At 43.1% G+C, this 22,918-nt stretch overlaps 2 protein-coding genes and 1 long non-coding RNA gene across 5 annotated transcripts in view; 2 read left to right on the plus strand and 1 right to left on the minus strand.

Annotated features, from left to right (window-relative positions):
• The first annotated feature begins 1 nt into the window (after window position 1).
• Window positions 2-11,129, plus strand: LOC127603493 (protein Daple-like). Of its 2 annotated transcripts, XM_052069798.1 has the most exons (16): window positions 2-386; window positions 696-901; window positions 1,130-1,252; window positions 1,359-2,174; window positions 2,755-3,174; window positions 3,264-4,568; window positions 4,655-4,738; window positions 4,805-4,975; window positions 5,127-5,243; window positions 5,326-5,445; window positions 5,523-5,579; window positions 5,664-6,347; window positions 6,430-7,132; window positions 7,999-8,129; window positions 9,727-9,780; window positions 10,123-11,129. In XM_052069798.1, exons 3-16 carry the CDS (start codon window positions 1,250-1,252, stop codon window positions 10,249-10,251), a joined length of 4,794 nt encoding a protein of 1,597 aa, XP_051925758.1. In that variant the 5' UTR covers window positions 2-386; window positions 696-901; window positions 1,130-1,249; the 3' UTR covers window positions 10,252-11,129. The 2 variants fall into 2 exon arrangements, with proteins under 2 accessions (XP_051925758.1, XP_051925765.1); XM_052069805.1 differs by lacking the exon at window positions 1,359-2,174.
• Window positions 11,130-11,567: 438 nt separating this feature from the next.
• Window positions 11,568-22,918, minus strand: part of LOC127604000 (uncharacterized) — a 29,825-nt gene continuing 18,474 nt past the window's right edge. Inside the window, exons 2-3 of the long non-coding RNA XR_007963183.1 lie at window positions 15,662-15,829; window positions 11,568-12,653 (exon numbers count right to left, since the gene is read on the minus strand). This is a non-coding gene — a long non-coding RNA (uncharacterized LOC127604000). The remainder of the gene's footprint in view (window positions 12,654-15,661; window positions 15,830-22,918) is intronic.
• Window positions 19,083-22,918, plus strand: part of LOC127603884 (Kv channel-interacting protein 1-like) — a 61,558-nt gene continuing 57,722 nt past the window's right edge. The window contains exon 1 of one of the 2 annotated variants that reach the window (XM_052070593.1): window positions 19,083-19,308. In XM_052070593.1, coding sequence (XP_051926553.1) covers window positions 19,221-19,308 — 88 coding nt within the window. In that variant the 5' untranslated portion in view covers window positions 19,083-19,220. The remainder of the gene's footprint in view (window positions 19,309-22,918) is intronic. The other variant, XM_052070631.1, reaches the window with a different exon arrangement.

Here is a 22,918-nt window from a genome sequence, read left to right on the forward strand (position 1 = left end):
TAAATGCACTTTTTGCAGAAGAAAGCACCTGCGAACGTGTGAAACAAATAACGATATACACAAGAGGAAAGATTTATTTACAAGCGACCATTAAATGACTGCTGTGCTGATATTTGGACCTGGAATAGAAGCACACAACTTGGATTTATGGAGAAACACAATGGATCACAAGTGCTACGGAGGGGAAAAGAGCCACGGGAGGAGAAGATTAAAGTGCAGAGAGGGAGGGGGCGGCAAGTTAAGGATTCTGGCAAAGTATCGCCTCTCTGGTGTTTCTAAGGAAACGACAGTGCAGCACATGTTTACAAATCCGGTCAGATGAACTTACCGGCTTGTATCTGCGTGGAGAAGAGGAAAATTACAGTCAGTACAACACAGAATACAAGGTTATTATGCATCACTTGCTTAGTATCATGATTGTCATATTTGAATTGAATATTTGAATGTTTTGTGTCATTTGACTTGAGTGTATCAACGGCAGTTTGGGATGATTGGTAAAAAACATGTTGAGCCCAAAAGAGGAGTTGCAGTAACTTGAGCTCATAGTCCACTCCAACTTGCTCCCAAGCTGTTAACAATGTCAATAATAGATGAGCGTAATCAATATCGAAAAAATGCGCAACTGAATTCATTTCGTGAAGAGAATGCGTTTTCTGGTGCATACAGATCATTTATACCATTGTTTCTTCTGTTAGAGGGAAAGTCACCGGGGGAACACAAGCAAACCAAAAGATGGTCACATGACCCTGTGAGAGCTTGGGAGAAGTGAAAACAGTCCTGTTACCATGGATATTGCTGGACGCAACTCGAGCCTGTACATTGTTGAGTGTGTGAGAGAGTTGGGGTGTCTGAGGGGACTCCCAAGTTTAACCATTCAGTCAAACAGAAACTAGAGTAACAGGTAAGCGAGGACGCGCTGATGTGACGCATGCACGCACGCACAAACACACACACACCTTTTCGTATTTTAACGCTGGCACGCTGCCTGGTACTGTACATCTCCCTGTGTAACAATTGTGTCAGTTTAATTCAGAGTAACAAGCAATTTGCTCCTTTTTACTGAATGGTAATGGGAAAGACTGTGAAGTTGGATGGCACACTGACTTTTTCTCTGTGTTGTGATGGGTAGATCAGAGAGTAACAGAGTGCAGGGAGGAGCCTGCAGCAAGAGTCGCTTGTCTGTAACTCCCGACCCTCCCAGAGGCTTGATCAGAGAAGACCCTGTACGCAGAGATAGGAGGTTAGGACCATGGTGAGTCAGAACTCTGCGTGTTTGTCATTTTATTATCTTATTAACGGTAGTTTGAGGATGCGGCAGACCAGAAACAACGAATACTAACATACGATATTCTGTCCAGACTTGTGACAAAGTGCAATGTGTATGGCGAGAGCGACTGCAGCGTTGTCAGAGGCGGCTGAAGGACAAAGAGGATGAGATGGGTCGCCAGTGCCAATACTTTGACCAATTAAAAGGCCAGCTCCACCACAAGCTCTGCCTAGCGAGGGACAGAGAGGAGACCCTGCAGAAGCGCATCTACACTTTAGAAAAGCAGCTACTGGACGTGACCGTGAGTGCGGCCACTGATGTCGCAGCGTTGAGCGCGGTCCGAATTGTGCCCCGCTTGACTGAAACACACTGGCAGGAGCCAGGTGCTAGAGAAGAGTGTGAAGGTGAAGAAGAGAAAAATGAAGGCAGAAGGAGGCAATGGCAGCCAAATGATGGAGGAGAGCGAGATGGAAAGAAGGAGGGGGACATCGGAACAGCTGAAAATGAAAAGCGGACAGACACCAAACTGAATTCAAATGAGGTCAGGTTGCAAGGTTTTATCGTGACCCTGCAGGAGGATCTCGGGGTGCTGCTGGAGAGAGAGGAACGTGGGCTTGCAGAGCATAGGAAGTTGATAGAGCAGCTGCAGGAGGCCCAGGAGAGCAGCCTTTTCCTCTGCTGCAAGGTGGAAGAGATGAAGGTGGAGCTCCAAAAGCTGAACTTATCTGAAAGTGCCCTGATGAAGGAGGTGGAAGAGCTAAGAGTGGAAAACGACAAACTCAAACGTGACCTTAAGGATTCAACGAAACAAACTCCCAGTCAGTCGTCTGCAATCTCTGCTGATGTTTGCTCTGCTGCCTCTGACACGAATACAGTTGTACATTGTCCAGAAGGAAGCTCTAAAATGGTGTTTATTTTATTTTATGTTTTGTGTGTGTGATTTATTTTTCATTACATTTACTCATGAGGGTGAACATGCTCGTCTCAGCTAAGACCGAGTGCTGTTGTTGACGGTAAATCCCTCTTGTTTTATGTTACATCTGTCCTTTTTCTATGCCGTGACTTGCGGGTGAGCTCGATCCAAAATTCTAGGAGGCTTTGGGCCAGAGGCATAGTACTCCATCGACTGGCTGCCAATCAATTGTTGGGTACATACTGTATAGGCAACCAAGCATTATTATTTCCTAAATGCATTTTAGGTCAAGTGAAGACTCAAAGGTTTTCATGAACGTGAGTGCGAATGGCTGTTTGTCCACTGTGCGCGCTGCACTGCGATTGAGTGGCTCAGTCCAGGAGGTACCCCACCCCAACCCTAAGATAATAGATTCCAGCTCAATGGCGACTTTAATGCGGACAAACACTATAGAAAATGGACGGCTGGATATGTAGTTCACATTTTTTGATCATTTAGTACCAGAAGATTTTCCATATTTGTAGATTCAAGCAAAACTAGCTCCACTAATTCTTCGTTCTTTTTGCTCTACAAGGTATTGGGTTTGCACAATGCAGTTTCAGCTGTCCACCACCAGGCTGCAGCAGCGACCTCCAACAGTGCCACCCAAGCTCCCACGATTACTGCCAAACATGAGCCTCCGTATGCATCTAAAAATGACTCCCGAAGCGTTTTTTCTCACCTCAGTCGCCAAACCCTCAACTTGGCTTCAGAGACAAAAGAGGAATGGGGCGGCGAGGGGGGCTTCAATGTGGAGGACACACACAGTGAAGAATCTGAAGCCTTGAGGGTGGCATACAGGAGCTTAGGTTTAGGTGAAGACCTCGAGGGTCTCAGAGAGCAATGTGAACACCTGGAGGCCGCTCTTCAGCAATCAAAGCAGCAGCTGCAGGTCATGGTTCAGGAGAACGCGCAACTGAAACGACAACTCAGGAACCAAAGAGAGGAGAAGCAGGTATTGTATTGTCACATAGTGTATATATTGATCAAATGATATAACTGACATAAGTAACACAGTGCTGATTTTTTTTTTTTTGTATTCAGTTTGCCGCAAGTTTAACCAGTCATGAAGCTGATGCTATCCTGTCATCTCCTGTCCAAGAAGATGTCACCGACCGCGATGGCCTTCTCCACGCTCTCAATCAGGAGAACCGAGTCTTGGCTATCCGTATCGAGGAGCTGCTGACTCACATTGGGCTCAATGAGGAAGAAATGAAGAGCGAGCGATCTCAGCTGAGGGCAACTATTTTGTATCTGGAGGAAGACAAAGCCAAGCTGGAGCAGGTGAAACAAGAGCACGGTTGTCTCATCACAGAACTCACCAGAAAGACTGAGGATGATCTCAATACAATCATGGACCTGCGGCAGAAGTTAGAAGAGCATCGTAATAAACAAAAAAACATCGGAAGGTGTCGAGAAAACCACCCAGAAGAATGTTTGACAGAGAGCGTGGGAATAGAGAAAGGTGGACTACAATCGATGTCATGTCAACCACCAGAGAACGAGAATACATTTGTAAAGCCTATTTACAAGCCACAAAGTTGTCTCCCGGTGAAGTCAGGTCGTGATCAAGTGGAGCAGCTCACCACATCCATGCAGAGTCTGAAAGTTGAGCAAACACAATTGTATGGCCATGTGGTGACTCTCAGAAAGGAACAGAGGGACGTATCTCTGTCAGTCCAAACGCAAACTGAGGAGAAACAGCATTTAACTCGGACAATTTGGGCACTCAAAGAGGAAAAAGATGGGATCGCTCGAGCTCTGGATGGTCTCAAGCAGGAGAGGGACCAAATAATCCGGGTCGTCAGTGGACTGAAGGATGTGCAAGTTCGTCTTTCAAAGTCGGTGAGTGGTCTGAAAGAAAAGAAACTGAAGCTCAATGAGTCTTTTCCGGTCCTTGAAGGAGAAAAAGAGAAATTGTTAGAGTCGCTGTCAAGTGGAAAAGAGGACATTGAACAAACGGCTCAGACAGTGCAACGTGTGGAGCGAGAGAAGGAACAATTAAGTCAGAGAGTCCTGGCTTTGAAACTGGAATCAGACAAACTTACAGAATCTCTCCAAGAGTCAACACATAAGAGTCAAGCATGCCGCCATTTACAAGGAGACGACGAGGGGCTGCTTGAGTCAATGAATAGTTTGAAGGATGAAAAAGAAAGAACTGAACATTCAGTCAGATGTTTGAAACAGGAAGACGCACAGATAATGAAATTACTTCAGTCTCAAAGAGAACAAATGAGCGGCCAACAAACTGGTCCTCACAGCCACACGCAATACAACACATCAAACTGGAAGAAGACTAAAGACGAAAACAAACTAAATGGAACAAACTTCGCCGACAGCACTATGCAGGTATAAAGACACATGGGAAGGTTGCCTTGAGTGTGCTATCAGCATTTGATAATGACAAGATTGACTTTTTTCCAATGGGAAATCAGGAACCAAGTGAGCTGGTGGGAGAGATCGAAGTTGTCAGAGGAGAACTGAAGCAGTCCCAAGAAGTCGAACAAAGGCACGCAGAGGTCAGTGTAAACGGCATGTTTTCTCCTTGTACACGTTTCGATTGAAAATGAACTGTTTTTGTGTAGATTACAGATTGGCAGACCACAGAGCTACGCATGCAGTTGAGTCAGTCAGAAGTCAGAAGGCAAAATGCAGAGAGGAAAGCATCCCTAGCAGGTGATGAGGTGAAGAGACTGACCGAGTTCATCAATCAGACAGACAACATCCGTCAGGAAAATGGACACCTAACCACGCAGGTAACTACAGTCTACCATTTCGGAGCTTCCATAAAATTCATGATTGACTGCAGTGAACTTGATGCCCCGTCAGGCTGCGTATTTCTTTATTTTTTTGCATCTCCGGTTACAAAGTTCTGTAAGATAAAACTGTTGGCTGTATCTGTTGCAGGTGGAAGAGTTACAAAGCAAAGTGTCCGCCCTGGTCAAGGAAAAGGCCGCAATTACGTTACTGAAGTCAGAAATTGAGGACCAACACAAGATCCTCGCGGCTCAGCTCAAAGCCAAGGTCACAGTGGAGAAACGCGTTTTGCTTTTGTGAGTCGTACTTGCACACTGTTGTCAAACCTGATCTGCATCTGACTCCGTAGACGGTAGCTCTGGAGGAGCTGAACTTGGAGTATATTGCTCTAAAAAAAGGGCGGGACAACAAAGATGACATGAGCGCGCTCGTGTCCCTCCGCACACGGTACGATGAAGTCCGAGCCAAGGTGGGCAAATGTGTCGTATGTGATTTTGATCTCAATCTTACTTTCTTCTACAGTACAGTATTTGTTTGTCTTTGTAGTATGATGCTCTCCAGAAAACAAAGAGCCAGACCCATGTGGATTTGGTTCCTTTAAAGGTGAGGAAAGTCTTGGATCGCTTCAGCAGAATGTACTTCTGTCATTCTGAGATTATGACTGACAGATGTATCATCCAATGGCAGGCAAAGCTTTCTTGCCTGGTGCTGAAATGTCAAGAGAGAAACGGCTTCTTGGCACAGGTGATGAAAGACTTGCACAGGCACAGTGTTGTGGATTCCAGACTGAGACAGCGCGCAGATGAGCTGCTCAGAGACACGGTACTGATCGACTACGCTGCTGCATTCGCACCAGGAAGCTTTGCAAAAGGTCAAGACCTTGGGCTCACTCCAGGATTTCTTTCCAAATTCCACAACTACACAAGTGGACACACACAGAATGATTCCTACAACGACTGCAGAGACCAGGAAGGAACAAAACACCCTTTTTTGGAAGAGTCGAGAACAAATGTCCCCGATTTCTGTTGTGATATCTGGTGTGTGCCAGCTGTAAAAAGAAGCTGCAAAAATGCCACCTCAGCTGTGCCAACTGTGGAAAATCAGGCGCCACCATCATCCGAACATGTGCCCGAAGTTCAGAGTACCGAACGAACCATTGCAAAAGCGCTTTCTCTCTCTGCTGCCGGACCTGAAAAAAGAGCTTTGGATATAAGACCCGAGGCATGTCTGGGCCCATCAAACGGGCCTATTCGGAATCTTGCACCTCCATCCTTGATCGGACATGCCAGTGTGAGCAAGAAACTGAGCAGTCCTGAGAAGATCATTAACCTCCAAGAGCAGTTACAGCAGACTCTGCTGAGTCGCTGTGAGGTAAAGCTGTAGTTTCATCTGATCGAATTGAGAAATATTGTCCTGGTAAATCTAATATGTCTCTTTCTGGTTGAATTCCGAGGTTGTGGTGGGCAGAGGAAGCGGAAGGCACTCCAGAAGAATGTCATTCTCAGCTCCTGCGTCACCGAACCTGTCTTCCCAGAAAAAGTTGCATGGCCTCGATGCCGGTGCTCCACCGAGTGGTCCCCTCTCAAGCATGGCCAAGCACCCTTCATTGGTGACATCGCCACCTGTTGTGAAAAATCAGCCTACAACACCACTTTTTAATGCAGTCACCGCAAGATGCGCTAGCATGTCGTTCGCATCTCACTTGTCGGCGAACCGTCATTTTAAAGGCGACGTATCCATCACAAGCCCTGCTACTAACTCAATGATGAGCACTGCTGCCTCAAGCCAAACCAACTCGACCTCAAGCAGTGACTCCAACGTACCAACGCCCCCAAAACCGAAAAGACTAATTTCTCCTGACGAGGCTAATGCTGAGCATTCCACTTCCTCAGCTTTAATGACCTCTGAAACTACTGACTCCAGCGTCTTTGTGTGTTCTGACGCAAATCCAAAAAGCACTGCCTCAGACACAAGTGCCCTGATTGAAGCGACTGCTCACAAAGCTGATGTTTTCAGCAGGGCAATAAAACCTAATGGTGCTGATCCTTCTGTGTGCGACGGCCTCAAATTCACTACATGCAAGTCGCCTTCTGAGGGATCATCAAATAAGTCCCATGTTGCTCCAGAGAAGTTGAGATCTTCAAGATCCAAGCCAGGTAATCTGACCATGCATCCTACACTGAACCATGAACAAAAGTGAAATGGTAATTTGTGGTGCGTCCATCTTTTTGTTCAAGGGCTACTTTCTGCTTCATGGAATAAGGTCAATTATCTCATCATTTGTATGTCTTTATTGACTCAAAATAACTTCCATGATCCACACCATTTGTTGCAGAGTGCTCAAACCCCCCCCCCCCCCCCCCCAAAAAAAACAGACCACTGCCGGATTAAGCAATTAAACAAAAATAAGAGGACTTCAACATTATGGATGGATTTTGGGGTGAATGCTGCTCGCCTTGCTTGTCACACAATCATAAAGCCATTTATAGAAAATGACAATTACTCAAGTTTCTTTGCGTTGAAATAAAAAATTGTTGCGATTGCCGGTCTCTTCATTTTTCCCAGAGCTGCCTAATTAGACATTGTGCGTACGTATGTTCACAAAATCCACTTAGCTAATTGAACAAACAGCATATTAGGATAACTGCTTGCCAAAACGAACACAATTTCATGGTCTAACAAGAAACAATTATTACGGAAATCCTGTAGTTTCACAATATGGGTATAAATTTACATTACATGTAATAATTAAATTCTTTAAGTTTAAAGTTAGTTCACTGTTTAAAAGAATTCAAGTTAAAGAATGATATTCACTTCATGGTGTCAGTTTTGGGGGGGATCACCCTGCTTCAACTTGCCACAGGAGATTCGCGCTTGCAAAGTTTATCTCATGACGTCGGTATTTTTATCCTCCTTAGTCAACTGTTCTGAAAATGTCATGTTATGACAAAGAATGGAAGGAAAATATACTGTATGTACTCTGTCTCTGTGCCGTCCTTGACTTCCGTGTGATATCTCCTAGACGCTCCAGCGGAGGTGCGCTTTGTGGAAGTCATCAAACAAGTGGGTCAGAGCAGCCTCTTGATTGGCTGGGAAAGGCCTCCTCTGGATGAGCTGGGCTGCAGTCATGGCACCTTTGTGTATGGTTACAGGGTAGGCACAGCATACTTCAATCCCGATCAGAGCCGCTTGTGTCGCTGTCGCATTATCTAATGAGGGTACAGTATTGATTGAAGTGTAAGCGGACTCCCTCGAGTGGTCTGTGGAAAAAAAATCACAGAATGGAATGCTCACACTGCATACTGTTACAGTGGATTAGGACTATTTTAATCACGTGCAGCACAGTTTAGTTGTACTGTATTTACCTTTTAAGTCATCAATTTTATTTGGTGAGGGGGTTGCACAAAATCAAATAATCTGGATCCAGATACATTTTAGAGTAGGTTTAGAATCTACTTTTTTTTAACCAAGTGCACCACAGTTCAGTTGTATTTACCTTTTTAAATAATCAATTTTATTTTGTCAAGTGGTTGCATTCAACAAAATCATATGGATGCAGATAGATTTTTATGGAGACTATATACAACTACTCAAAAATGAAAAGCCATTTTTGAGACTTTAGCGCAGTGGTTCTTAACCTGGGTTAGATTGAACCCCAGGGGTTCGGTGAGTCCATCTCAGGGGTTCAACAGAGCCTCTGCCATGGAGGGTAAGACACACGTGACTCAACATGTTAATTAGTTATGACATGCCCGCTTGTTCTCCACTGGCTGCAAATGATCACATAACATTGTCTCAGGTCTGCGGACCAGACATTCTTAGAATCACCAAGAACTAAACTGAGGCTCAGAGGGGATCGAGCCTTTTCTGTTGCCGGTCCCTCTCTCTGGAATGACCTCCCACTGAACATTCGGCAAGCCTCTTCGCTGCCCATCTTTAAAGCCCTCCTCAAAACTCACTTGTATTCTTTGGCATTCGACTCAGCATGACTTAGATTTGTTCTTGGTTTTACTGTTTGGTGCTTTCTACCGTCTTTGTTACCGATTTATTTTACTGTTTATTGTATGTGTTAAATTGCTCCATGTACAGCACTTTGTATGCAGCGATGGCTGTTTGAAAGTGTTCTATAAATACTGTTGAACTGAGATGAGTCCAATCCATGCTGTGGGAAATTTAGTTAGCTTAGTAGTTAACGAGTGACTGTTGTAGTAGTACGTCGAACAATAATTAAAAAAAAAAGTATACTTATCTCTTGAAATTGTATTTACTTTTTTCTGTTTTAAAAAATACAGGGGGGGGGTGTACAGTATCTTGAATTAGTTAAAAAAAAGTATATTTATTTTTCTCTAATGAAGGCTTTGGTGAATGTGCATATTACTGGGGGTTGGCAAGACATTCGATAAAGGTCTTAGCTGCCACACATTTCCACCCAGTACAATCGCCTATTTTCCAATTTTTATTTGACTTCATGTTCATTACATTTTAATTGACTCATCATTGAAGTAGTTGTTTTCCCTAATTTACATACTCAAAACTGTGCATTGTTTGCACTATTAAGTACACTTGACATTGTACTGTAATACGCATACTGTACAAGTATTTTTTTTAGGTACAGGCAGTACTTTGTGTAAAAAATTCTGAGGACCACTACTCCAATGGGATTTGGAAATACAGAAGCATCAAAATAGAATAGTAGCCAGTTTTAAGTATTATCAATTATATCTCAGCTAACAAATTTATGCACTTTCAGGTGTTGGTGAACGGGGACTTCTACAAGTCTGTGATGAGCTCAGCATGCACTAAGGTGTGTGAATCATTGTTGTTTGTTGTTATTTTTTTCATATCGTCATGAAAATTGTTCCTTTATTTCGGGGTTTGAATCTCTCCATTATTCCATTGGTAGAATTTTTCAAGATATAGATTGTTTGGGTAAAGTGTAAGTCCTATAAGCCCCACATCATCACTGTGCCAATTAACAGGTAGTAGATAAACTCCAAAATCCAGATACTGAAAGGGCAAATAAACCAGAGCTCCCTGAGGAGAAGCAACTGTGACTAAAGTCAAACTGCGGCAGGGTTTTCACTTTCTGGAATCGGATTTGACACCTCTGTAAACAAACCTGCTATTTGAACTGTCTGTTTTATAGTGCGTCCTGGAAAATGTGGAACCGAGTTCGCCGGTTCAGATCGGCATCCAAACACTGGGCTCCAATGGGCTGACTTCAAACAGCGTACACACTGTGTATCTGCCTCCACCTCGGACAGGTCATCTCTGAATCGCACTGACCTGGCTTCTTATTTCTCGATATAAAAATTTATTGATACTCGTGTCTTTTAATTAATCTGGTGTCGAACTGTATACTGACAATAATTTGATGACCTCGAACAGCATCCGAGCATCACAAGGGTAATGGTGTCATCGCAGTGGACCAGCTCAGGTCAACACACCAAGATCACATTATCTTGACTGTCCAATGAGCATTTTGGGGACTTGTTGCGGGACACTGGACCTCAAAGTGATAACTTGACTGGAAAAAAAAGGTGTAGGATTCCTGCCACGGTTTGCGTAAACGCAGGTAACTATCAATGTCAGCATTTCTAATTGAAAGGGCCTTTTTGCGCTGGAATACCACAAGATTGGATCACTTCTTTGCAAATTCAAGCCACATGTACACACTGCGCTCAACAAAGACGGACATGGTGTGTCTTCATAATTCACTGAAAAGCTCTGCTGCTGCTGCCTCTGGATGCTGTGACGCTCAAGAATTTTTGTTGTTGTTGCTTTTTTTCTCCAATGAAACCGACACAAACTGCATCATGTGCTGACATGCTTCAACCTGAGTCTCTCGCCTTCATTTTCCCCCAACAAGCCAAATATGAGCAAGGATATTGACCTCCAAAGACTATGTTGCGGTGGACATGAAACAGAATCTACTTGAGTTTTTCAGTATGTCTAAAAGATTAACCAGATGTCATGTTTGCTCTCTACCATCTTTGTTTCCTAAAATTAACATACACTAACATGTCTTTGCCACTTCTATACGGGTGTAAAGTAACCATTGTACGGCAGATGTATTTTTCTATCAACGATGGATATTATTGTTTAGCCATTGACACCTTGCAACTGTACAGAGAATAAAAGTATGTCACAGAAGTGTGTGCAGCTTTAAGCGAAAATCTGACATATGAGTGTTGGATAGTGGCAGTGAACTCAGCTCACCTCATGACAAGCAGCAGTTTGGTGGATTGTGAAGAATTCTAAACAAATGTTTTAAAAAGAAGTTTAAAATTTAAAGTTTGTAAATTTCCCCATTGTGGGACAAATAAAGGATATCTTAAAAAAAGGCTTGAAGCTGTTGTTGCCAACCCCAGTTGAATTATACTGTCAAACTAAGTATAATACGAGGAATTACACATTGCCACAAGCATTGCCCCAATAAAGACTCTCTAGCCTAATGCTAACAAATACTAAAATACCATTGTGTTGGTGTCCCAATGTAATACTTGGAACCCTTCAAGCAACATCTATTCGAACACAAATAGTGGAGAAACACAAGTAAAGAAAACAATAAAACAATACTCACAGACATATTCTTTATCACTTGGGAGAAAAGATTACTGCGGTTTACCGAGGCGCTGTAATTAGCTTTATGTATTTCCATATGTCTGTAGCATACTGTTGCATCAGATGGAGTCGCACATTGTCCACTGAACTCAATCAAAAAAAAAATGGTGTTTATGTAAAAAGAAGAAGCAATCGGTTTCTCTTCGCATTTAGTGAGAAGTGGATCCAACACTATTACAACGAACCAGCGCCACCATATTAACCTCCAGCCTTGCCCCTGCAAAAACAAAACAAAACAAAACAAAACTGGTCAAATCTGCTTATGACTCACCTGCTGAGCTCGACAGTTTTGGTGTGGTCAATGCTGATATTCTCAGCGGGAAATGCTCCACCCGGTTTGTTAACGCAAGTTGAAGCAGGTGCTTAGCTCACCTAAACACTTCCATTTCTGTGACCTTTTTCTTCCTCTGAAGAAATTCCTCTCTCCGCTCTCACAAAATGAATCCAGTAGCACGCACAAAATCAAATCAATTGATTCTCATTTAATCTAGTTAAATCTTCTGCAATCTAACAAAGATTTAGAAACAATCTTAATGTGCCGAAAACAAGTGGCTCAAAAATAACCCAAGTTGGGGGTAAAATGGACTGATCTGCAACTTGGCTCAATTTGACCCAACTTGTGAGGTTGGGGGGATTTTGCACACTTGGCAACCCCCAACCCCCGTCCTCACAAAAAAAAAAAAAATCAATCTAACTTTGTTTATCTTGTCACCATTTGCCGTGCCTTGATGAGCGGGTAGTCGGCTATTAGTCCTGCACTGTGCTAATTCAAAAAGAAGCTTGAAAACAAAACTGCAATCGAGTTTCCTCACAATGTGGCTCCTTAAAACTCAGTTGGACCCTGCGGGACTCCCATTACACTCACCAGGGACACTCACCTTCATTATTAACACGCAATCCATGACATTCTTGACACATGGCTCCACCCTGCTTGTGCGCGCGCGTGTGTGTGTGCGCGTGTGTGTGTGTGCGCGTGTGTGTGTGTGTGTGTGTGTTGAGATGCTGAGAGACAATTGTCATCAGCAGGTCGGGTAAAGTGGTGTTCTGGAAAACCTAAAGAGAAAGAGGAGAAGAGACTGAAACAATGAGAGAGGGGGTTTTAATTTCAGGCATTGAGGATGTTAGTCGTCCTTCACTGCCACTGACACCTGTCAGGTATGAGTGGACTCCGCGGAAAAGCTTCAAACATTAGAATATGTACACACCACAAGACCGTTGTTGTTCTACCTCTTGAAATGGACCACAGAAATGTGGTCTTTTTCTGTGCTGTGATAAGGAGTTTTCAGAGAGAGTACATGCAGGCTACTTGCATTCGAGTACTCACCAATACAAATTATACTTGAGAATGCAATTATCTCTGTTAATTGTGATACATGTTATATTTTAATCACTTACTCTTCACCGGCGCAAACTCAAATATATTTCTAACCCTTTCATGCACTCTGTAAACTAAACTGTCTACTGTATTAACCGCTGTCCCTGAAATTGTTAAAGTAACAACATGACAACACTAAGAGAATAAATCCCATGTTATGAAACAAAATACAAATAATTAACGCTATGATCGTGAGGTATATAAATAAATGTAAATTCAGCTTGCAATTTTTTACAAATAATTCTTCACAAAAAGTAGTAAACAGACCCACTTCCCTTTACCATGCATGCCTGGACGCAGCTCACTCAGCCGTGATGTGACTGCTCATATAAACAAGAATGGCAGCTGCGCTAATTAACATTAATTACGAGACAAATGGGCGAAAAATCGCATAGGAACAAACAAATTAACCCCCGATGAAACTAACAGATACATGGAGTTACTTACAACACAGTTTCATTTGCACAACACACAACCGGCCGCGAATAAGTGGCAAAAGTGTGTTTCAGTCTGGAAAAGGCAACGCAGATCAAATTTATGGCTCATATGAATGAACTAAAGCTATTACAAACACATTACACAGTGAAACCCAAAACATGGATATTGAATGATCAAAAATTACGTTGCATCCAAGAAATGCGACTTGCCACAGTGTGCATGCTGACAAAAACAAGTGAATGAATGTCTTTGTGAAACTATAAGTGTTTGCTGAGAGTTGCGCGATGGGGCTGCAGAGGTGCTATCGGCGTGTCGGACAGCATCTGAGAATTTGACAAACCCCAACACTGTTCGGAGGTCTAGTATCGGCAGTCAGTATCAGTATTGAATGTGCATCGCTCGTGTGTTGTCAAGAGTTCAGACATCTGCTACTAGATTACTACTGATACTAGATTCTTGTATTATATAGCCATGTTTTAAATTCACATGGTAAGAAGTGGTTGGTATCTTTCCGCGGCAAAGTAGCGCCAATTTATATTTCCCGTATCTTTACATGGTTTAGAAGCGATATCAGAGTATCTTGCAAAGAGCGCCTTATATTTATAGGTCGGGCATTATCAAAGCCTACAGCTGGTCGCCCTGTGATTTAATTCTGACATCTCCGCATTATTTTTGCTCTGTCTCCCAATTCCCCCTAGCTCATCCATATATCTCTCACATTGTTAAATTCCCCCCTTTTCGCAACGTTCATTTCATTGTAGGCATAATCACAAGCAATACACTTGATGTTTACTGCATTCAGAATCATTTTTTAAAATAAATGTGATATCCTTTACAAATACTGCTTTTAGAAAAATACTAATGTTCCCTTTATATTGGAGAGGTACTCATTTAATAATAAAATGAGAATTTTTCATGGTTGTTGTAGCCATCCTTTATAAAGCAGCTTGAAATGTATAACAGAGCTTTACAGTGATGTGGAAATGCACTTCATCATCTTGACATCTGTCATGTTTTTATTATTTTATTATAAAAACTTGATTATAGCTTGATTGGGGGTGAGGTCCTTCAGTAAGATGAGCTTAGTTCTACACCACTTTAAATTACAGTTTACCCACGTTAATGGGCATATTGTTTAATAAATACCTTAACTTGCACCATCATAACTGATAATCATTATATTTCTTAAATCAGAGGTTTGGCTTTTTAATATCAAGAGCAGATAGGTGTCCTTAATGAACGGGCCACTCATTTTTTTACTTGTTTTTATCCCATTTAACAGAGGACAGTGATGTCATGAGAAATAAGTAGCCCGAATTACACATTTTATGAGATCAAATTTTTTGCGTTGAGTTGTGAGAAAAAAAATTGCGATACAAGTACAATACTTACTTAGCTACAAGTAACAGTTTGGCAGATAGTGACGGATTCTTTTTTAAGAGGACTCCAAGATGTTTATTTGCATTCCCCGTTGACGTCAACTGTCAAATTAACATTCCTATTTTATTAAGTCATTTACTATATGGTTTTATAAAGTTCAAATAGAAAAAAAACCTTGCGAAAATTTGTGTTGGATTTTTTTTCTGGAGCAGATTCATGAATCAATGGGAAAATATGAATTTACATTTACATGACTGTTTTGAGTTATGAACGTGGCCAAGGAACAAATGAAATTTGGATCTGAGGGCATCACTGTACAGTAAGTAAAGATCATATTTGATGCCTCCCCAAAAAAGTTTAAAATTGGAAATACATGCGGCAAGAAGGCGGTGAAGCACTGCTTTTGTCTTCCTAAAATTCCCCAACTCACTTCACCATAGTTGCTTGGTACCATGATGCCACTCCGAGTTCCTATCCTACATGTCTTTAGGAAATGCACTTTGAGACCAACCTCGAGACATTTCTCGCAATGAGCTGTTACAACCTTGAATCCACACGCCAAGGCGATCCTAATCTCATTAATCATAAACAGAAGGGGTGGTGATAGAGCCCCCATGTTTATGCAAATCTATCCAATAAACACACACACACACACACACGCACGCCCACACACTCACACGGACGCCCACACACTCATACGCTCATCTCTTCATTCTTTACCTCTTTCATGTGCTGCGTTGGGCTCGCTCTAATGTTTGTCCACAAATTCGAATGTTCACGAGTATTGATCCAAGTCTAACCGCCAAGCCTCACACTCCATCACATCACATCGAACCTTGAGTTTACTTTCCAGAACTCAGAAACTCACTTTTTAGAGGGTGTTTTTCTCCACTTTCATCTGCATTTTTATTGTTTCATTGCTCCTTCTCTGCCCTCCAGTGCCTGTGTTCATCTCCTGCTCCATTCTTCTTTTGACTTCCTTTAGTCGCTCTATTTTTCTTGCATTTTCTGCTCCAGTCAGGGTGCCGATTCCAAACTAAGAATAGAATAGAAGAACGTTATGAGATGATCTTACTTTTTCTTATCTCATCACGTGGCCTCCTCTCTTTTTGTCCTCCTCTTTTAGACGTCACCTCTCTGGAGTTATGTGCCACTTTCCCCTGGATGAGTGTTCTGGTAAAGGTCAAAAGCAGAGCTGTGACGAGATTTGTCAAATGTGTGCAAATGCATTGATTAGCATCCACACTAGAATGTGTTGTGTTGTGGAGCCTGTGTGCCATGTTTGTATGTGAATAACCATTTGAAAGTATTGTAATGGCAATTTGACATATACTGTGACAGCGCTAAATGGAAGTAACCGTTTGTACTATTAAATGTTGACCGTACCTTTGAATGCTGACCAGTTATTTTGCGGATAAGCAAAGTTGCCTGCTCATGAACTAGTCTGCACTTTGTGTAGCTGCTCAAAATGCTGATTGCGCTGACCTTCACCACCTCCCAACAAGATAAAATGAGAGCGCAAGACGCGTAGGGGGAGAAGGCTCCCTTGACAGATCTGTGAACAGTGTCCCTCAATGCTTTTTCTCAAATAAATCTCTTTTTTTTTAATAATACTTGTTGTCTTGGTTTCCCTGGACAAGACAGTATGTCACTCCCTGAAGTCAATGCTAATGTTCTATTAGTCTGTCGATTGAGTTTTACATTCTGTGTTAGCATTAAGCTAGCGGTTTTGGGGAACAAAGCTATAACAAGGTATGTGTTGCATTTAAATAAACAATGTGTGTCGTTATTGTGTGTTTTGTGGCACAGTAAACTTCAATCGGAGTAAAAATGTTTGATTTGACTTCCGCTTAAATGTCTCTGTGCAAGTCTGCTGCTTGTTCTCACCAGTAGAACAACCTTTGCCATAGTCGGACAACTTAATATCTGTATTGCTAGTGAGACAATGCTAATTGACCGTGTGGTACTAGTAGTGTTATAAAATTATGTAGTTAACATCTAGCCCTCCACTCGTAGAACTAGGAGCGTACATATGTCAATGAGTGCAGTAAGATAAGATAAGATATCCTTTATTCGTCCCACACTGGGGAAATTTACAGCCTCCAGCAGCAAGAATGTATGTAGAAAGAAGAAAGGAGACAGAGAAAAAAAAAACAACAAACATCTTTCAATTAAATACAATATGAACACAAATGGATAAATCGCAGTACTATTTACAATTTTCCTTCACATCATTTAATTATTATTATTATCATGATTGTTATTTTTTATTCATCAGCCTGACAGCAGTGGGTAGGAACGAGCGTCGGTATCTCTCCTTCTTGCAGCGCAGGTGTAACAGTCTCTGGCTGAAGGAGCTACCAAGTGCTGTCAGGGCGGGCTGGAGGGGGTGGGAGGGACTGTCCATCATAGCTTTTAGTTTAGTTAGCATCCTTCTGTTGCCCATCTCCTCCAGAGTGTCAAGGAGCAGCCCAGGACAGAACTGGCCTTCCTGACCAGTCGCTCCAGTCTCTTTCTGTCCCGGGCTGAGATGCTGCCTGACCAGCAGACAATGCCATAATGGATGGCCGAGGCCACCACCGAGTTATAGAACGTCTTAAGGAGTGACCCCTGAACCCCAAAAGACCTCAGTTTCCTGAGTAGGAAGAGTCGGCTCTGTCCTTTCCTAATCAGGGTGTCCGTGTTTGTAGACCAGTCCAGTTTGTCGTTGAGAAGAACACCAAGGTACTTGTAGGAGGTCACCCTCTATATGTCCATACCCTGGATGTTCATCGGTGCTGGTGAGGACTTTTTCCTGCAGAAATCCACAACCAACTCCTTAGTTTTCCTAGGGTTGATCTGGAGGAGATTCTGCTGGCACCAGTCCACAAAGTCCTTTGTCAGTCCCCTGTACTCCCGATCGTCCCCTTCTGTAATGAGGCCAACAATCGCAGTCATCGGAGAACTTCTGAAGGTGGCATTTTGGAGTGTCGTGTCTGAAGTCCGAGGTGTAGAGGATGAACAGGAATGGAGCCAGAACAGTCCCCTGCGGCGCTCCAGTGCTGCAGAGAAGCCGGTCCGACTCACAGCTCTGCAATCTCACGTACTGCGGCCGATTTGTGAGGTAATCTATGATCCATGCTGTGAGATGGTGGTCCACTCCGGCGTTCTGCAGTTTGCCTCCCAGCAAATTGGGCTGGATGGTGTTGAAGGCACTGGAGAAATCAAAGAACATGATTCTCACAGTGCTCCCAGCCTTCTCCAAGTGTGACAGCACTGAGTGGAGGAGGTAGATAATGGCGTCTTCCACGCCGATGCCAGGCTGATAGGCAAACTGCAGCGGGTCCAGTGACGGGCTCACCAGCGGTCGAAGGTGGGCGAGGATGAGTCTCTCCAGCGTCTTCATCAGGTGAGACGTCAGCGCCACCGGTCTGTAGCTGTTCAGCTCCTTAGGGTGGGGGGTCTTGGGCACTGGGACCAGGCACGAAGTTTTCCACAGCTGTGGAGCTCTGCCCAGCTTCAGGCTCAGGTTGAAGATGTGCTGGACAATGTTACACAGCTGGTCAGAGCAGGTCCTGAGGAGCCGGGAACTGATCTTGTCCGGACCTGCTGCCTTCCTCACATTCATCTTCCTCAGTTGGTTCCTTACCTGCTCTGTTGTGACGGACAGGCAGGAACCAGGTGACACACTGGGTTGATGGGAGCTGGTCGAAAGAGGAGGGGGAGGAGAAGAAGTCCTCAGTGAGAGAGGTTGCAGTTTGTGGTTGGGGGAAGGGACAGACGACTGGTCGAAACGGTTGAAAAAACAGTAGTGTAAGGCAGTAGAGTACAAAAACGTCATTCTACTTGTGCAGTGAGTTGTTGAGCTGGTTATCAACAATATTGAAAACAAAAATGCCCAATGCGACTCAGATTGTTGTGCATTGTGTGGAGCTGTCCATTATCACCGGTGCTGAAAGTGGATAATTTCCTTCTTGCTTTAATAAAGGCGGATGCCATCAGGAGACGAAATAGGGGGAAAATCATTCACCCTGAAGCGGACTGCAGACTTAATACTTTAAGTTCTGAAACCCCTACCCCTCACCCTCACCCCCCAATCTTACTATTGTAGCGCCTCTTATGTTTCTTTGAAATAAGAAATATTTTCATACTCTGCATGCAAACGCCCACATTTCTTGATCACTTGCGCTTTCTTGGTGCTGACATACAGTCTCTCTAATGTGATCACATTCATGCAAGAGGAGGAGGGGGAAGAGAGGAGGCAGGAAAAAAAAGGAGGACCACTTTTTTCTTTTTTTACTTCCATCCAGTAGTGCGACAGGACTCACACAGAGAGAAAACTCTCCTTTTAACATCCTTCATCCTCCACGATAAGTTGATTTGCATTCACGCCGACTAATTTTACAACTTTCCTCCTGCAAGGGGAGCCTGGTTCTGCTCTGATCAGCATGGCTGGATGTGCCAAGCGCTGCAAAAGGGCCGTTGTCAAGTTTGTTTTGTCTCTTCACAAACTGCTCACTGGAACCCTCAGTAAAGGTAAATGCTGATTTTTTTTCTCAAGCAATATATTATGACTTATTCTCATAGTTTCAAACTGTAAAATATGTTGAATGTGGCTTGGTTGCATGACATCACGATACTGAGCTATTTGTAAGCTGTAGTCCAATCCTTTTATCATCTTTCATGCACACATGTATTTTTTTTTTGCGCTCGCCTTCTCCCTCCTCTTGTGTGCAGCTGACCTCCTTCTTTTCTACTCCGTACGTTGTTCAGTGATGAAAGCGGCAAACTAATAGAGGAGAAGGGATAAAGTTGATATAGGGAATGCTTGTGATGAATGTGTGTAATAAAAAAGGAGCCACACACACTAGATGCTGTGGAAGTAGTGGCGCTTTTGTTATTCATTAGTTACTTGTGGCTTGCGCAGTTGTATGTGTGTTTGTCTGTTTGTGTGTGTAGTTAACAGGGGTCTTTCTTTTATTGCATTGTGGTGCAAGAGCTGCCGCAAGGCACAGTCTTGCACACACACGCAGTATTGAGCTACTGGACATTGTGGAAATGGGGAACATCAAAGATAACACAAATGCAGACACACACGTACTGTGTCACATACTGTATACACGCGTGGTATTTCAACAACATTCAGTATTGAAAACTGCCTTGCACACGCATTTTGGAGATGTGCTGTAGCCCTGCAGGTCTTTCGTCATCTGTTCCTCTCGAGCATGCACACATGCACACACATAAATACAGTAGATACGAAACATCGACACACGCTGGTTAAAATATCAGGTTTATGTTGTATAAAAAATTAGACCAAGAGAAATCATTGAAAAGCTTTCATCTGTGGCCTTCGTCACGGTGGAAGGAATTCTTTAAATGTTGTCCAGCATGTGGTGAATCCCATGTAACAGGAGTTCGAAAGTGATTAGTTATTTCTGTACACAGCCAGATCACAGTTAGTTAGTGGGTGTGCAGACTTATGCAACTACATTACCTCTGTTGTTCCATGTTGCTTCCATTTTCAAAAAGCTTAAAAACATATCAGATTGAATCTATGTGGAAAAGGTTTTGTTGTGATTTATGTTGCGCCACCCTACATCAGTAGTCAGTTTTTGGCATCACCATCGACAAAATGCCCACCGAAAGACTTGGCATGTGACAGTCACAACCTTAACTTGGTTTCCACCGCAACAGGGGCGGAACACTGTTCTGTACTGCTCAACATAACAGAGAAAGGACAGGGAGAAGAAGTCTGAGAAACAAGCACTAAGAAAGTTGTTTGATTTCAGATTTGAACATCTAATGAACACCATTTGGGCTGCATGTATGACATAAATCCCCAAAAAGACGTTCCAACTTGAGTCACATATTTAAAAACACTAACATCGTTCTAATGTTGCCCTCTAGTCTCCTCAAGCAAATTCAACTCCATCGAGACATACAACTCAAAATTATGTTCTATTCCCTTGCCAGCTATCTACAAACACATAAAATAGGATCACCCTTTTCATTTAAAGAAAACATAGTATGTTTTTTTTTCATTTAAGTTAAAATAGCTCACAAGTAATGTGTCTGTGAAATGCATTTGTCAAAACCCCCCAAAACGATTTGTTAAATCATTATAGTACATTTTAAAGCTAATTTTTTGTTGTCTTGCTGAAATTAGCCTTCTGTGAGAGGGCGGCCTCGTGTCATGAATCAACCACTTACTCCTGGGCCAATGGCAAGTATGGATTGGATACCATGGTGACTAGGGGGTGGGGCTAATGGTGATTACTTTTTGAATCCTGAGACATAGAAAAACTGTGCAAATGTAAGTTCACATCAGCCTCTGAGAAACAGCACATTTTATTTTCCCTTGCAGAGGCATCCCCAAATCGTTGAATAAAACCTGAAAACACATCAACTCTGTGTATGTGGCACATACATTGGACACAAAGCTAAATGATTGCCCCCCTCCCCCATCCCCACTGTGTCTTCCACTTTACTAAAAAAATCATCTGGTTGTTGTTTAAACGTGGCTTTGGATTTTCCTGGGCACAGAAACTCAAATTACATAAATCATATTTACTGTCACAACACATCCATCCACTTTCTAAACCGCTTTATCCTCACGAGGGTCACGGGCGTGCTGGAGCCTATCCCAGCTGACTTTGGGCAATCGGCGAGGCACACCCCAAACTGGTTGCCAGCCAATTGCACGGCACACATAAGCAAACAACCATTCACACTCACAATCACACTGAGGGACAATTTAGAGTGTTCCATTAACCTGCCATGCATACTTTTGGAATGCTGGAAGAAACCCATGCAGGTACGTGGAGAGCATGCAAACTGCACACAGGAAGGCCGTAGCGCGGAATCAAACCCTGGAACTCTGCACTGCGAGGTGGACGTGCTTACTACAGTGCTCCCTGTTACATCGTAGTACAGAAAAATTCAGATTGGCTCGTTCACTGGCTCATTTTCTTTTTTAACAGGCATATGAATTAATCAGAATAATTTGGTTGTTTAATTTCACACTTGTCCAGTAGCCCCGACTATTTGTATACAAACAAGTCAAAAGTCAGTTTTCCCATTATATAAGATAAGATATCCTTTATTCGTCCCACAATGGGGAAATTTACAGCCTCCAGCAGCAAGAATGTATGTAGAAAGAAGAAAGGAGAAAGAGAAAAAAATATATGTCCCCTTTAAAGTGTTATTTATCATCCCCCTATTAATCTCTCCCTAATTATTGAGTCTGACAAAACCAGGTTGCTGTTTTCAAAAAGGCACCCAAGCATGTTGGTTGATTATCAGAGCAATGCTGACCTCTGTTGGTTACTTTTATAACTTGCACTTAACAGAAAGAAAAATCACAGCAATTCAGTACATCGGGGATATTCAATTCAATTATTCATTCATTCATCTTCCGAACCGCTTGATCCTCACTAGGGTCGCGGGGGGTGCTGGAGCCTATCCCAGCTGTCTTCGGACACCCCGAATTGGTAGCCAGCCAATCGCAGGGCACACAAAGACTGTCACGTCCCGTGTTTGCCAGCCGACACACCTGTCACCCATTAAGGACTGATTACACAGGCTTTATCTTTGTGCTCGGGCAGTTGACTTACTGCCGGAGTATTCCACGCCGTGCCAATTCTCTCGATTACTGCCTTAATCTATTCATTGCTGTGTAGCCTTGTGGCTGTGATTGCGCGTCGTTAAATCTACTCTTATTAATTCCTATTGTTGCCAACTATATTCCTTGCCGTTTTCTCGCAAGCGTTTTCTGTTACTTCCTTTTATTCCTGGTCCTGATTTTGACCAGCGTTTTCTGTTTGTTGCTCCCGGATGGGTATTTTGTGTTTTGTATTAAAACTCATTTGTTCTCGGACCATCTTTTCTTTGTCTGCTATTTCGGGGATCCACCTCATTATCTTGTTGTGCACGAAGCGATCATTTTATCGCTTCGGGCACAACGTGACAGAATACTCCGGCCACCATGGATCCCGCAGACTTAGAAAAGATTTTTTCCGCTCTGTCCTGCCGAGAGCAACAGTTGAGTCAGCAGGGCCAAGCCATTGCGGAAATCAGCAGCGCGGTTTCCATGCTGGCTCACAGGTTCGATGATTTCGAACCCCGTCTTGTACGGGTGGAGGAA

The sequence above is a fragment of the Hippocampus zosterae genome, chromosome 1, assembly GCF_025434085.1.
Source record: "Hippocampus zosterae strain Florida chromosome 1, ASM2543408v3, whole genome shotgun sequence".
In the NCBI taxonomy this organism is placed as follows: domain Eukaryota; kingdom Metazoa; phylum Chordata; class Actinopteri; order Syngnathiformes; family Syngnathidae; genus Hippocampus; species Hippocampus zosterae.